Source organism: Netta rufina, assembly GCF_964035555.1.
Source record: "Netta rufina genome assembly, chromosome: 27".
Taxonomy (NCBI): Eukaryota; Metazoa; Chordata; class Aves; order Anseriformes; family Anatidae; genus Netta; species Netta rufina.
Window position 1 is genome coordinate 4,446,159 of NC_140151.1, and position 14,166 is coordinate 4,460,324.

The 14,166-nt window shown below is 68.2% G+C and overlaps 2 protein-coding genes across 3 annotated transcripts; both read right to left on the reverse strand.

Moving 5' to 3' along the window:
• Positions 1-213: 213 nt before the first annotated feature.
• On the reverse strand, positions 214-5,632 carry FHIP2B (FHF complex subunit HOOK interacting protein 2B). Of its 2 annotated transcripts, XM_084302156.1 has the most exons (16): positions 5,500-5,632; positions 5,338-5,416; positions 4,537-4,706; positions 3,923-4,027; positions 3,537-3,659; positions 3,314-3,445; positions 3,030-3,226; positions 2,838-2,946; positions 2,685-2,761; positions 2,384-2,573; positions 1,997-2,286; positions 1,827-1,917; positions 1,594-1,737; positions 1,138-1,278; positions 932-1,032; positions 214-821 (listed from the first exon to the last, which is right to left on the reverse strand). In XM_084302156.1, exons 1-16 carry the CDS (start codon positions 5,542-5,544, stop codon positions 716-718), a joined length of 2,100 nt encoding a protein of 699 aa, XP_084158282.1. In that variant the 5' UTR covers positions 5,545-5,632; the 3' UTR covers positions 214-715. The 2 variants fall into 2 exon arrangements, with proteins under 2 accessions (XP_084158282.1, XP_084158283.1); XM_084302157.1 differs by lacking the exon at positions 5,338-5,416 and having other exon boundaries at positions 5,500-5,627.
• A 1,006-nt stretch (positions 5,633-6,638) lies between these two features.
• On the reverse strand, positions 6,639-13,892 carry LOC311219336 (actin filament-associated protein 1-like 2). Its single transcript, XM_084302435.1, is given in 18 exon segments — positions 6,639-6,798; positions 6,909-7,019; positions 7,166-7,329; positions 7,416-7,508; positions 7,660-7,756; positions 7,863-7,971; positions 8,042-8,100; positions 8,102-8,158; positions 8,257-8,477; positions 8,571-8,646; positions 8,794-8,868; positions 9,568-9,747; positions 9,848-10,089; positions 10,177-10,270; positions 10,569-10,645; positions 10,768-10,842; positions 10,934-11,062; positions 13,840-13,892. Coding segments are annotated over 18 exon segments (1,902 nt in total). The 5' UTR covers positions 13,856-13,892; the 3' UTR covers positions 6,639-6,771.
• Between the last annotated feature and the right edge of the window lie 274 nt (positions 13,893-14,166).

A 14,166-nucleotide genomic window follows, 5' to 3' on the forward strand; every position in this document is an offset into this window, starting at 1 on the left:
ATGTATGGGGCCGGGGGGGTGCTTTGGGGCAGGATCTGTCCCCGTGTCCCCCCCTCTTTGTGGGGCGGAGAGCCAGCCCCGGTGGAAATAAATCAGCTGCTGCTTCCTCGCACCCACCTGGCTCCTTGCTGGGACTGGGGGGGTCCTGGGGGGGTCCTGGGGGGGTTGGGGGTGCCCCCCAGGGGGGGTAGAGACAGGACCAGAGCTCCCAGCTCAGGGCTTTATTGCGTCCCACGGTGCCGGCTTGGTGCGCACCAACCCTGCGCCCCCACGCGCACCCTGCCCCGATACAAACGAGGGGCTGTAATTAGCCCCGGGGCCAGCACCCGCCTCGTTAGCCGGCCGCCCCTCGGGGTCCCGTGCTGGCGCATCCAATTCTTGCCAAAAATCCCCCCCCTCGAGGGCTGGGGGGGCTCTGGGACAGCTCTGACGCGGGGAGCAGGAACCCGATGAGGATGAGGCCGAGCAGCGGGGTGCACGCCGTGCCCTGAGGGGCCGCATCCTGCCCGGGGCTCAGCGCCCCACACTTCCACGGCCCCCCCCCAAATCCTCTCCCACCCCATAGGGCCGGGGGCCGGGGTGCTGTCCCTGTGCCCGTTTTGGGGTCGTGCCACTCGGAGCGGGGTCGGGGAGCGCTCTCCATCTGCCCCCAGCAGCCCCCTCGCAGCCCGGCCGAGGGAAGGGGGCTCCCGGTGGGGTTTTGGGGTGCAGCGGCTCAGGGGGGGCCCTCGGGGGGGCCCTTGACCAAGGCGATGGCAGCCAGCTCCTTGCAGAACTCCTCCAGCACCACCACCCCCTTGAAGAGCGTCGCGTGCTCCATCCTGCGGGGAGCACCGGGAGCCCCGTGGGGTGCGCGCACCCCCCCAGGGTCCATTTCTTCGTGCCCCCACCCCAAAAAAAAATTAAAATCCCGACCCCCCCCAGCACTTACTGCTCGCCGGGGACCAGCCCCAGCAGCTGCTGGCGCACCAGGAGCAGCTTGGCCCTGAAGTGGGGCACGCGTTGGATCCTCTGCATCAGCTCCCCGATCACCTGGGCGCAGGGAAGGAGAGATTCAGGCCCCCGTTTCCTCGGTGTGGCCCCCCCAAAAATAATTAAAATTAAAAAAAAAAAAACACCCAGGGGGGGTGGCGTTACCCTGACGAGGACGGAGAAGAGCGAGCGGCAGCCAGGCGCCAGGCTGAGGTAGGGGTCCAGGAGGTACTCGTGGAGGTGGGGATGGGGGAAAGCGGCCAGGAGGGACAGCACCGAGGTCACCTGTAGGTTCAGGCTGTAGGGCTGGGGTGCACATGGGATGCTCAGGGGGGTGCCAGGAGGTGGCTGAGTCCCCCCCCAACTTTGTAGCAAGCCCCCAGCCCTATAAAAAGGAGATGTGAAGGGGGGAGATGCTCTCTGGATATGGGGTTTTGGGGTGCGGGGCTGGCACCGCGCTCCGCTGTGGGGTGGGGAGAGCACGGAGAGGTGCCCTGGGGGGGTTTATGGGGTCGGGGGGGCTCAAAGGGATATTAATGGGGGAGCTGGTGTGGCACCAGGGGGGACAGCACCATGGGGTGCTGCTGCCCCCCCCCGGGGAGCCCCCCAAAGATCCCCTACCTGGTCCAGGATCCGCGCCAGGCGGTCAAACAGCACCTTGAGGAAGCGCCCCTCGTAAAACTGCCCCTCGGGGGGGCAACCGTCAAGGGGCCGGGGGGCCGGGGGCCACCCCCACGAGGCCGCCCTGCTGCGGCTCGCCTGGACCTGGGGGGACGTGGAACAGAGCGGGGTGAGGGCAGGAAAGGGGGGCTGGGGGGGGTGAGCCCCCTCCCCAAAAAAAAAGCCACCCTCACCATGCCCAAAGCGTCGTGCACGTAGGTGTCGTAGCCGCCTTCCTCCAGGCACGAGGAGGTTTTGGCCTCCTCGGGGACCAGGCAGAGGAAGCTGGAAGAGAGGTGGAGAGGGCAAGGGGAGGAGGTGGGGGGGCACGGGGACGCAGCCCCCTCTTTTTGGGGAGCCCTACCTGCTGACCACCTCGCTCACGTGCCCCTTCCCCAGCGGGGATGAGCCCCCCCGGGGTTTTTTTCCCATCCTGAAGCTGTTTTCGGGGAAGCCGTCGGTGAAGTAGGGATCTTCCTCCTCCTCCTCATCCTCATCGGGGTCCGGCTCGGGGGCGCCGCGCTCCTCGGGCACGGGGGGGCCGCGCTGGAGGTAGCCCCTCGCCTGCAGGTTCCTCAGCACCAGGCTCAGCACCACCTCCTCGTGGGGCACCCGCAGGAGCTCCTCGAAGAGCCGCAGGCTGGCCAGGCTGATCTGCGGCACGGCGTGGGGTGGGGGGGTGTGGGGGGGCTGAGCAGGGTGCCCCCCACCCCTAAAACCACCCCATGAACCTCCCCGGTGCGGGGCTGACCTCGTCGGAGAGGTGGGCGCAGCGGTCGATGAGGTGGGCGCGCAGAGGGTGGGGGGGGTCCCCTGGGGTTTCGGGGTGCCCCCCGGGTCCCAGCAGGAAGGAAACGAGGCGCTGCAGCAGGGGGGGGGCGCGGAGCTGCCGCACCGTGCCCGACAGCACGGCCGTGGCGCTGAGGATGGCGAGCTCCGACCTGGAGGGACGGCACGGGGAGCTGAGAGAGGGGCCCCAAAGGGGTTTTTTTCCCTATAAACTGCCCCCCCCGGGATGATTTTTGCCCCCCGTTGCAGGTTTGGGTACTCACATCTGCAGCAGCTGCGGCTGCAGGACGCCTCGGAAAAACTTCTCCTCCACGGCCTCGCCGAGGGCACCCGCCACCAGCTGCAGGAGAGGGCACACCCTGAGCCCCGGGGTGGGCACCATGTGCTTGGGGGGGGGTCCCTTGGGTGCTCCGTACCGGGTGGGCGCCCGCCACGAGCTCATCCAAAAAATCCAACCAGCAGAAAAAAGCCACCAGGCTCTCCTTCCCCGCGAAGTCCCCGGCACCGCCGGCATCCCCCGGCGACCTGCGGGGCGCAGAGGCTGCAGAAACGGGGGCGAAACCCCCCCCCCCACACACCCCGGGTGGGCAACCGGTGGCCACTTTTACCTCCAGCTGGCCCTGCCCATGGCGAGGACGTCGTCGGGGTGGGCGCAGGGGGGCACGGCGCCGTGGAGGTGGCAGAGGTGCTCGGTCAGCAGCTGGCACAGGGCGCCGCCGCGCACCAGGCAGGCTGCGGCCGCCTCCTGGGGCAGCCCCGTCAGCAGGAGCAAGTTTTCCCCAGCCTTCAGCGCCACCCTGCTCGCCTGCGAGGAAGAGGAGGAGGAAGAGGTGGTGGCAGGAGCCCGGCTGTGTCCATCAGCCCCCCCCTTGCCTGTCCTCGCCCCCCCTACCTGGCTCTTGCACAGCCCCACCAAGGAGGTGACGAGGTTGCCGTCCCTCCGCGCCGGGGGATGCTCTGCACCCTCTCCAAGGGGGGTGCCGGGCTGCTCTTGAGCCTTCCTCCCGTTCAGGATGCTCCTACCCTGGAGAGGAAGAGGATGGAGGCCGGGACCTTCCTCCGAAAGCACCAAAACCCCGCGGGGACCCCGGGGAGGAGGGGGGGGGGCTGCGCACCTCCAGGATGTAAGCCAGCAGGGTGGGATCCTGCTGGATCTTGGCGCACAGCACGGCGGCGAACTGCGCCTCCTCCTTCTCCGTGCCCGAGCCCAGGGGGTGCCCGCTGAGCTGCAGCAGCTTCTGAAATTATTTTTGGGGGGGGAGAAAAGGAGGCAAGGAGCTGCTCGGCCGCCCTTCACCGCCCTGCCAGGGGTGGGGCTCAGCATTTTGGGGTGACTCAGTGTCTGCGGCAGCACCGGGGCCAGTCCTGGCACGCAGCGGCACCGCCGAGCCCCTGCTCATGGTTTGTTTGTTTTTTTTTGGGGTAAACGCGGCGTTTCCCAGCCCCCTGGGGTTATGGGGGGGGGCACGGAGCAGCCCCCTACCTGCCCCACCACGCTCACCTGCACCGGCCTGTGCACGTTGAGGTAGTGCAGGAGGGGGTGCTGCACCTGGCCCAGCACCCGGCTGAAGAAGAGGAGGACCTGCTGCCTCATCCCGGGGGGGTACTGGAAAGGAAAGGAGGGGAGGGGGTCGGCCACGGCCCTCGCCCCCTCGTTTGGGTGCCCCAAAGCACCCACCGAGCTCCACAACCCCCCCTCGGTGCGGGTCTGCTGCTCCCCCAAATGATGCAAAGCCCCCAGGACCCCCACCCAGGTTCCTTTCCCTTTGGAAATCACAGATTTTGGTTCCCTCTCATGCCAAAAAAAAAAAAGACAGCAGGATTTTTTCCCCCTCCCCACGGCTTACAACGTGGGGAGTCCGAGCCCAGCACCCAGCCACGCCGACCCGTGAGCCAGCACACCCCCCCGCGGCACACAGCACGCCACAATTAGCCCAAATTTCAATAAAAAAATCTATTTATAGGGTTTCTCACCAAAATCAGCAATAAATTCACAGCAGAACCGCTCTATTTCGGCAATCATTACTTAAAGAGGCGCCTCAAAGAGACTCATGGAAGCGCCGCGCTGTGCGCCCCCGCCTCCTGGCACCCATGGGTGCCCCCCCGGCCTCCTACCTCCGCCTTGCCCAGCGTGCTGAGGGTCTCCAGGACCTTGTGCTGCAGCAGGTACTCGAGGCACGGCCCGGCCTCCCCCGCCGGGTGCTGCTTCTCCTCGTACACCAGGATGTCCAGCATCTGCTTGAGGCGCCAGGGGATGTCGGTCTGCTTGGCGGGGGTGCTCTCGTCTGCGGGGTGAGGGGGGGGACACACGCTTTTTGGGGGTGCCCCCTGGCGCTCCCCAGGCTTTGAATTCTCTCCTCCAGCAAGGGAGCGACGCTAGATGGCAATGTGAGGAGGATGGAGACCCAGAAGCACCCGAGGTTCGCTGCCTCCGCTCGGGGCCTAGCGAGCTGCCGCCCGCCGGCCTCCCGGTGTCGCGGGCACGGTGCCGGTGGGGAAAAAGGAAGGCTGAAAAGCTCAAGGCTCTGTTTTGGTGCTCCCGGGGAACGAGGAGGAGACGACCTCCATGGGATCCGGGAGAGGGTGTCCCAGCTGGAGCCCTGCCACGCAGGCCAGCCGCGGTGCACTGGGGTCGGCACCGTGCCCCGTTAGCGCACCGTGACCCCTCGCTGGGCACCGGGACCTCACTTCCAGGTCTTCTGAGCCTGATTTGGGGTTTGGGGACCCCCTCTCAGGGCGTGGGAACCCAGCTCCCACACCACACGACCCCACCTTGGGGCGTGGAGAACTCAGATTAAGGCACGGGGACCCCAGCTGAGGGCAGGGGGACCCCAATTTAGGGCACGGAGACCCCAACTTTTGGCACAGGGACCCCAATTTAGGGCACGGCGACCCCCCCCCGAAGCCCCCACTCACCCGTAGCCTCCAGGTAGTAGCCGGTGATGCCTTTCCAGTGCTCGGTGAACGCCTCCAGCAGGTCCACGCTGGGCTCCCGCTGCGCACACCGGGGCCACGGTCAGGGGCGCACGGACCCCCCCCCCACCCCTGACCCCGGTCCCACCGCACCCCCCCGCTCACCGTTTCCACCGCCTGCTGCAGGAGAGCTCCTAAACGGCTCAGCATGGTTGTGCCCGGCCCTAAAATCGGCCCTATAAGCGGTCTAAGGCACCGGATCCGGTGCGCCCCCGCTGCGCCCCCGGTGCGCGCTGGCTCCGCCCGGCGCCGTGCGGGGAGGGCGGTGCGGGGACGGCGCCTCCCCCGGCTGGGATCGGGGCGGGGAGAGGTGGGGGGGGACCCGGGGAATGGGGCTGGGTTGGGGGCTGGAGGGGTCTTTGGGGTTGGGGAGGGTGGAAAGTGGCTGGCACTAAAGCGGAGAAGGGTGGGGGTGGGGATGGAGCCATGGGGTGGGCCCCCCTGGGCACGCCAGGATGGGGACAGCACCCCAAAACACCCATATACATATGGGGACAGCCCCCCCATACACATCAGGATAGGAACAGCCCCCCCAAGCACCCATATACATATGGGGACAGCCCCCCCGTTGACATCAGGATGGAGAGAGCCCCCCCTGTGCACCCATATACAATTGGGGATAGCCCCCCCATACACATCAGGATGGGGACAGCCCCCCCGGACACCCATTTACACTTGGGGACAGCCCCCCCGTGCACACCCAGATAGGGACAGCCCCCCCAAAACACCCCAGAGGGGACGCCCAGCCCTGCTGTGACCCGCTCCTCTTTGCATGGAGAGCAGCAGCCGGCCAGCCCTCTGGCACAGCCCCGCTCACCTCCTCCCGTGACACTTTTTGGGAGAAGCCAAGTTTTATGATTATTTAATCCTTTTATAAAACAAAAATAATAAAAATAATACAAAAATACGTTTCCATGATTAAAAACAAGCCACGACAAACACAGCTGCCTCCAAGCAGCCTGGCGCAGCTGCAGCCACTGAGCGGAGCCCCGGCCCCGCTGCGGGGTCAGGACCCCCGAGCAGCCCCCCCTGTGCTCCGTGGCCCCCCCGTTGCTCGGTCCTGGGGTTCACCCGTGCGAGAAGGGGTCCCTGGGGGGGAAATTGGGGGGCCCAGTTTGGACCAGACCCACAGCAGAGGCTGCAAACTGGGAAAAATCTGCGCCCCGGCCGCAGCGGAGACGCTGCAGCCCCACTTTTGGCGAGTTTGCGTGTGCGGAGATATAAAATCGATATAAAAAGGGATCAAAAACGGCTAGGCGGGGGTAGGTGCGGCATCGATACTGGTGGCTAAAGAACCGGCTGGTCCTGCACGATCCACGTGCAGCACGAGGTTGGGCTGCGAGGTGCCCGGCGTGGCGGGGGCTGCCCCGGTGCCGCTCACTTCGCAGCCTTCATCTCCCACTCCTGCGAGGTCCCGAAACACGAGGGGGTCACCCCAAAGGTGCTGGGCCCCCCCAAAAAGGTCCCAGCGCTGTCGTTGTGCCCTCATCACCTTAATTCTGCCCGCCCCGTACCTTTTTCTGCTGGAGGACTTTTCCCTTCTCCACGACGCCCGCCGAGGGCGAGCGCTTCAGGGCGCTGCGGGCGGACGCCGTGCGCCTCAGGAGCGGGGAGAGGAAGGAGCCCTGCTGGGAAAACCGAGCTGGGAGAGCCAAAAAGGGGCTATCTGCTCCCCAAAACCACCCCTCCGAGCAGTGCACGGAGCCCCTGCCCTCCCCAGGGACCCCCGCCGTGGCCCACCCGTGTCCCCCCTGCCCCAGGGTCCCCCCACCTCGGAGGCAGCCGAGCTGGCGGTGGCGGCGATGTGGCCCCTCAGGGACTTGCCGATGGCCAGCAGGTTCATCTCGGAGCCAGCTTTCAGCCTGCTCTTCCCCCTGCAAGCCCTCTCCAGCTGCCCCACCTTCTCCTCCAGCTTGGGGAGCGCTCTCCTCCTCCCTGCGGGGACAGCGGGGCGCTGCCGGGCACGGGCGCGACCCCAATTTGGGGTCGGGTGCCCCAGCGGAGCCCCCCGGGGGTCCTACCGATGAGGAAATCCAAACCTTCCCGAGCCCCTTTCCTCTCGGGCAGCGTCAGGGTGCGCTGGGCTGGGGAGAAATCCCTGCTGCGAGCTGGCGCTGGGGGAAGGAGGAAAGCTGGAGGGAGCACGGCGCGGCACCAAACCACCCAGCACCCCAAGGCGAGGGACCACGGAGGGTGTTTGAAGCCAGCTGGGGCCAAATCCTGCTGCTTCCCAAATCCTTCCCACCCCATCCAGCCCCTTCTCACCTCCCTGCGAGGGCACGGGGCTGCTGCAGGCGCCGGCGGGCAGTGCGGACGCGGGTCTCCGGCGCTGCCTGTGCGCGGCTCCGTCCAAGCTCTGCTGCTGCCGAGGGAAAAAACAAGAAAAATTGGTGGCTGAGGAGCCAGCGGGGGCCTGGCCCCCTCTCCCCGACCCCATTTTGGGGGGCTGAGGGCTCTGGGCTGGTTACCAGCCTCTCCGTGTTGGGGTGCCCGGAGGGGTCGTCCATGTAGGCGTTGGGGGTCGGGAAGCGGCGCAGCAGCAACCCGCTGCAAGCAGGAGAGAAGGAGGGGAGGGGGCTTAATTAATTCCTAATTAATTAATCCCCCCGGGGCAGCAGCGGTCGTGCTCCATCCGAAATCTCCTCACCCTGCTCCGTCTCCCAGCCTGGGGGGCTCCTCCTGGGGGCTGGCAGCGGCCCCCCCCCCGTCCTCCCCTGGCCCGCAGGGTTTTCAGCCAAGCCTCCCTCTGCTCCTCCGAGCGGGCCTGGCGTGGGGCAGAGGGGATGCAGGCAGGGGGTGCCCCCCTCCCCAATTATTTTTTTTTGGGGAGCACCCTAGGGTGCCAAAGGGGGGGCCGCTCACCTGCAGCAGGGCGAGCTCCCGGCCCCGCTGAGCCACGCGGATTTGGAGGCGCCGGGGGGAGCCCCCGGGGGGGCCGGGGGTGACCTCGCAGCCGTCCAGCAGCAGGGCGCAGACGGGGCCAGGAGCCCCCCCCCCGTTTTCCTCCGGGAACCTGTGCAGGGCCCCCTGCACCGTGCACCACAGCCGCCGCCAGTGCCCGCGCAGCCGCAGCGCCAGGAAGCCTGTGGGATCACCCCCTCCCCCCACCCCATAATATTAGCAGCAGGGTCCTGGGGACGTGGCGCTGCTCGGGGACACCCCCGGGGGCACCTCACCTCCTTTAGGGTCCTCTCTGGGGTTGTGGGATGCTTCCTCCTGCTCCTCTTCCTCCTTCGAGCCCAGCCGGAGCGCCTGGGGGTGGAGAGGGGGGGAGCCCCATCCCCATGGGGTCTGGGCACCCCGTCCCCACCCTAAAACTCCCCCAGCATGTCCCGATGGGGGCAGCGGGGTGGGGTTTTGGGGTGTTTGTGGTTTCCCGGGGGGAAATGAGTGGCTCACCCTGCTGGGGGGCGATGCTGGGGGGCTGTGGGGTGCCAGCCCGCTGGGGGAGTTGCTGCTGACCTCCTCGATCACCTGGAGAGGGGACAGGGAGGGGGCTGCAGCCCCTGCACACGGGGGTGGGGATGGGATTGGGATTGGGATGGGATGGGACAGGAACTGGGATGGGAGCTGGGAACGGGATTGGGATGGGAAATGGGGATGGGGGTGGGATATGGGGATGGGATGGGATGGGATGGAAACTGGGAATGGGACAGGAACTGGGACAGGAGCTGGGAATAGCACGGGAGATGGGGATGGGATTGGGATGGGATTGGACCTGGGGTTGGGGGTGGGATGGGAACTGGGAATGGGAGAGGAACTGGGACGGGAGCTGGGGATGGGATGGGAGATGGGGATGGGAACTGGGAATGGGATAGGAAATGGGGATGGGACAGGAGCCGGGGATGGGATGGGAACTGGGAATGGGACTGGAACTGGGAATGGAACGGGAACTGGAAATGGGATGGGAACTGGAAATGGGATGGGAACTGGGGATAGGACAGGAGCTGGGAATGGGACGGGAACTGGGAATGGAATGGGAGCTGGAGATGGGACTGGGGCTGGGAACGTGGTGGGAACTGGGAATGGGACAGGAACCAGGGACAGTCACGACACCCCCCAACCCATCACACCCCCCCGCAGGGCTGCACCCCCCTTCCTCCCCCTGCCCCTTACCCCCCAGCCCCAAACCCTGCCCGCGCAGAGCTCTGCCAGGCTGCGACACCTCCAAACCTTCCTCCAGTCCTCCGCCTGCTGCCGGCTCGGGAAGCCGATGACCAGCGCCTCGCCCGCCGGCCCCGTCACCTTCAGCGCCCGCGGCAGCTTCTTGCTCCCCGTGCCCTTGGAGGCCACCCGGCAGCCCCTCAGCTCCAGCTCCAGCACGGGCTGGGGGTCTGCGGCACGCCTGAAACCCTGGGGGGGGGGTTGGATACACGGCGGGGGTCACCCATGGCGCGGGGAACACGGGGACCCCCTGGCTCGCCCCGTGCGCCCCAAATTTCCTGCCTCGCACCAGCAGCGCGTGCTCGCGGACGATGAAAAGCTGCTTGGCCCAGCGCCCCAGCCAGCGTTTCCTCCAGAGGAAGCCGCAGAGCTGAGCCTCGGGGCGGCCGGGGGGCTCGGTTGGAAGGGGGGGGCCGCTGGCCGGTGGTCGCCGGAGGTAGTGGGCACGGTCCTGGGCACGGTCGGGCAGGGGCGCACCGTCCTCGTCCTCCCCGTAGGACTCGTAGTGGCTGCTGTCGGTGTCGGCGCCGCCTGCGAGCCCAAGGGGGGGGTCTCGTGAGGGTGCTGGGGGCACTTGGTGGGCTGGGGGGGGCAGGGGAGGGGGTGTCGGGTGCTCACCGGAGCCGCCACCGTGCCCCCCGGGGCCGAAGGGTTCGGTGTCCTCGTAGGAGTCGTCGGGCGGTGGGGATGGAGAGGTGCTCGGTGAGGTGCTCTGGGGTGGGGGGGGGGAAGGAGGGTGCTGGGGGGGTGCTGCTTGGCCCCGGGGGGCCCAAAAAATGGGTGGGTGTCTAAAAGATGCGTGGGTGCCCAAAAAATGGGTGGGTGCCCAAAAGGTCGGTGGGTGCCCAAAAGATTGCCCAAAAAGTGGGTGGGGGGCTCGTGTGCCACCCTCCCCAGAGCTGCCCCCCAGCCCCGTACGAGCGAGGTTGCAGCACGGGGACGCCCCCCCGGCTCCCCCTGTCCCCTCTGGAGCCCCCCACGCCCCCCCTTTTGCCCCCCCCCGTCCGTACCCCACCATGGGGGCTCTGGGTGTTGCCCAGGCGGCGCTCGCACGCTCTCCCTCCCCGTGCATCCTGCGTCCTGGTTCCTTGGAGAGGAGGGGGGGGGACACAGAAAAGGATTACACGGGGGGGGGCAGCGAGGATCCGGGACCCCCAAATGGGGCCGTGCATGACTCGGGGGGGGGCGCAGGGCTTGGGTCGGACTCACCCGAATTATCCCGGCCCTGGGGGGGTCCCGAGGAGGGCGAGAGGCAGCGCATGCTCATGTACTCTGCATCCTCTGCTGCGAGGGGGGGGGAAGAGCCAAGTCACAGCCTCTGCCCCCCTCCCCGGGGCCCTGGCACCCCCCCCCCTCCCCAAAACCCTGCGCTCACACTGGGGGCTCTGCAGCCGCCGCAGGAGCTCGGCCACCGACTTCTTCTTGGCTCTGGCCTCGGCGCTGAGGCTCTCGCGGTCCAGGATGAGCAGGAAGGAGCGCAGGTCGCACAGGAGCCTGTCCAGGTCTGGGGGGGGGGACAGGGACGGGGTCGGGGACGTGCCAGTGGTGATTTCGTGCCCCCTGCCACCGGCTGTGCCCCCCCACTCGGCACAATTCCCCTATTGATGGCCCCCAGGGGAGGGGGACGGGTGCTGAAGGCCCCCTCTGTGCCGGCACACAGCGGGGTTGTTCCAGGGCGGGCGAGGGGAGAGCAGCACCCCAGGGGGCTGAGGAAGAGGAGGAGGCTGATGAAGGCTCCTCAGGGCATGCCCCAAAATCCCCTCCGGGGGCTGGGGAGGGCAGGGAGCAGCGGGATCAGCGCCGGGACCCCCAGCCCGTGCCGGGGTGGGGGCACCCTACAGGACAAGGGGCTGCTTTACGCCTTCTCGCCCTGGCCGGAGCGCAAGGAGAGGACCCCCCCAGCCCCCAAAAGCTGCCTCCCGTCAGCTCCACATCCCGAACCCCAAGCCCTCCAGCTGCAGCTGCCCCCCCCTCCAGCTCCAGCCCCCAGCCCCTTCCCCTAAAGTGCCTCTGGAAGCAGTTTGCGGCCGTCTCCTCCGGGCTGTGCTCCCCGCTGGGACTGAGCACCGCAGAGCCGCTGGCGAAACCCACCACAGCCTGGCTCGGGGCCTGCCCGGCCTCCCCCCTTTGCCTCCCCCCCCCAGCTCCAAGCCTCCTCCTGCTCTGGGATCCCCCCAGAAGCCGGGACTTTGCGCCCCCGTGGTGCCCCCCGGCACCCCCGTGCCATGCGCCCATCCCTGGGGGCTTTGTCTGGGTGCGACGCAGCCCCACAGAGGGCAGCAGCCCCCCAGGGAAGGAGGCAGCCGGGTGTGGGGGATGTGGGAGAAGCCCCCCGTGGAGGCACGGGCATGGGGGGGCCCCGTCCTCCCCTTCTGGCCTCGTCCCATAGCCGGGGAGCCCGGTGTCCCCTGCCCGGGGAAGGATTGGTTTGGGTGGGGGGGGGGGGGAGAGGAAACATCTGGCAGGGCAGCGAGGCTGAGCAATGCCGGAGCCGGGCCCAAACATCTGGATCGCCCTGGAAACTGGGGGGGGAAAGTGGGGGGGGACGGAGCTGGGAGCTCCCCGGGGTGCTGGGGGATGGAGGAGGAGGAGGAGGAGGAGAGGGGGGGGGGAGGCCGGGGTTGGGGAAGGGCAGGGTGCCCGGTGTGCCTGGCTCTCCCTCTCCCTCCCTTTTCTCCTCTCCTCCACCCAAGGCCGAATTCCTGGGCCATGACATCTCCGGCCACTCGCTCCCCCCAGCCTCCAGCCTCGTCCTCCACCCCCCCGGACCTTCCTCTGCTCCCTCACCCCCCCCTCCTCATCATCATCACCCCCACCCCCTGGTGCCCCCCGGCTTTCCGAGGGTGCCGTGCCCGGCGCGCCCTCGGGTGCACGGCGGGCAGGGGTTTGGGGGGGGGGGGGCTGCCCTCGGTGGTGCCCCCCCCCCGTGCCAAATTCCACCTCCTGGGGTTGGGGGGAGGCAGCGGAGGCAAAAAGCAGCCTCCTCGGTGTCTTGGGGGGGGGCGTGGGGGGAAGGAGAACCCCCCCAAAACACGGAGCTGTCTCCCAGCACTGCGCCCTGCGCCCGCTGGCATCCCCGAGGAGGAAGAGGAGGAGGAGGAGGAGGAGGAGGAGGAGGAGGAAGGGTCACCCAACGGATGCCACCCAAAGGATGAGGTCTGGACCCTCACGAGGGGCGTGGGGGGGTTTTGAGGGGGGGGGGGTTTTGGGGGGGAGCAGCAGCCCCGGAGCACCCCAGGGAGCGTGGAGGCTCCGGCCAAGCACGGGGCGGGTGACTCAGCCTGGAGCTGCTCCCAGCCGCAGCGTGACCCCGTGCCGGGGGGGGGGGGGCTCAGGGACACGGCTCCAGGGTGTGGGGGGGTCCCTGTCCCACCCCCCCCCCCGCTGCTGAGCCCCCAAAACTTGGGGGAAAGAAGCCCACGGAGGGAGCAGCCGGCCCCGCTTAGGGGCACCCCAATTTCCCCCCCCCCCCCCGTGCACCCCCCCCTCCCCAAAACAGGCACCCCCTCGCCCCCTCCCCTCCCCAGCGCCCCCCCCACGGCCCCAGGCACCCTCCCTGTGCCCAGCAACCCCCTTTCCAAAACGCCCCCCCTTTCCCTACGCCCCCACCCCCTGAACCCCACTTTGCATGCACCCACCCCCCCCCGGGACACCCCCATTCCCTGGACCCCCCCCCCCCACACACACAGGGACCCCCCCACGCCCGAGGACCCCCCCCCCCCGCCCTGCTGCACCCTTTTGGCACCCCGCACAGCCTCTGCCCTCTCCGTTACCTCTTCGCAAGCTCGCCCCCCTCCCCAGCTTCACACACCCCCAGCTTTGTGCCCCCCCCCCAGTTTTGCACCCCCAGCTTCCCCCCCCCACGTTTTGCCCCCCCCACATTTGCCCCCCCAAGTTTGCACCCCCCAGATCCGCACCCCTTATTTTTGTACCCCCAGGTTTGCACCCCCCTGGCTTACACCCCCCCAGTTCCCCCCCCCCGGGATGCACCCCCAGTTTTGCAACCCCACCCCCCCGGGATGCACCCCCAAGGTTCGCACCCCCCCCCAGCTTCACCCCCCCTGGATTTGCACCCCCCCGATTTTACCCCCCCACCTTTGCGCCCCCACGGTCCCCAATTTTCCCCCCCCCACCTTTGCACCCCCACGGTTCCCACCCCCCCCATTTCCCACCCCCCACCTTCTCCCCCCCAATACTTGCACCCCCCAGATTTCCCCCCCCCCCCATTCCCGTTCCACACCCCCAAATTTCGGGTCCCCCCCCCCCCCCCCTCCACGGTACCTCCGTGCCGCGCCATGGTGCGCGCAGCGCTCACATCGCGCGCCCGGGGCCGGGGTTGCGCGCACCCGGCCGGGCTCGCACCCGCCCCGGGGACCCAAAACGCCTCGGAACCGAGGGGGGGGGAAGGCGGAGAAGTCCCCCCCCAAAAAAAAAAATTAAAAATAAGCGCAGCACCGCCGCCTGCAGGGCTGGGGAGGGAAGCAGCCCAGGAGTAAAGCCAGGTCACCTTTAATCGGAAGCAACAACGCGCACCGGCACGGGGCGGGGGGGGGGGCGGGGGGGGCCGGAATTAAATCCCAGAGACCCCCCCCACCCCCCCGACCCCCC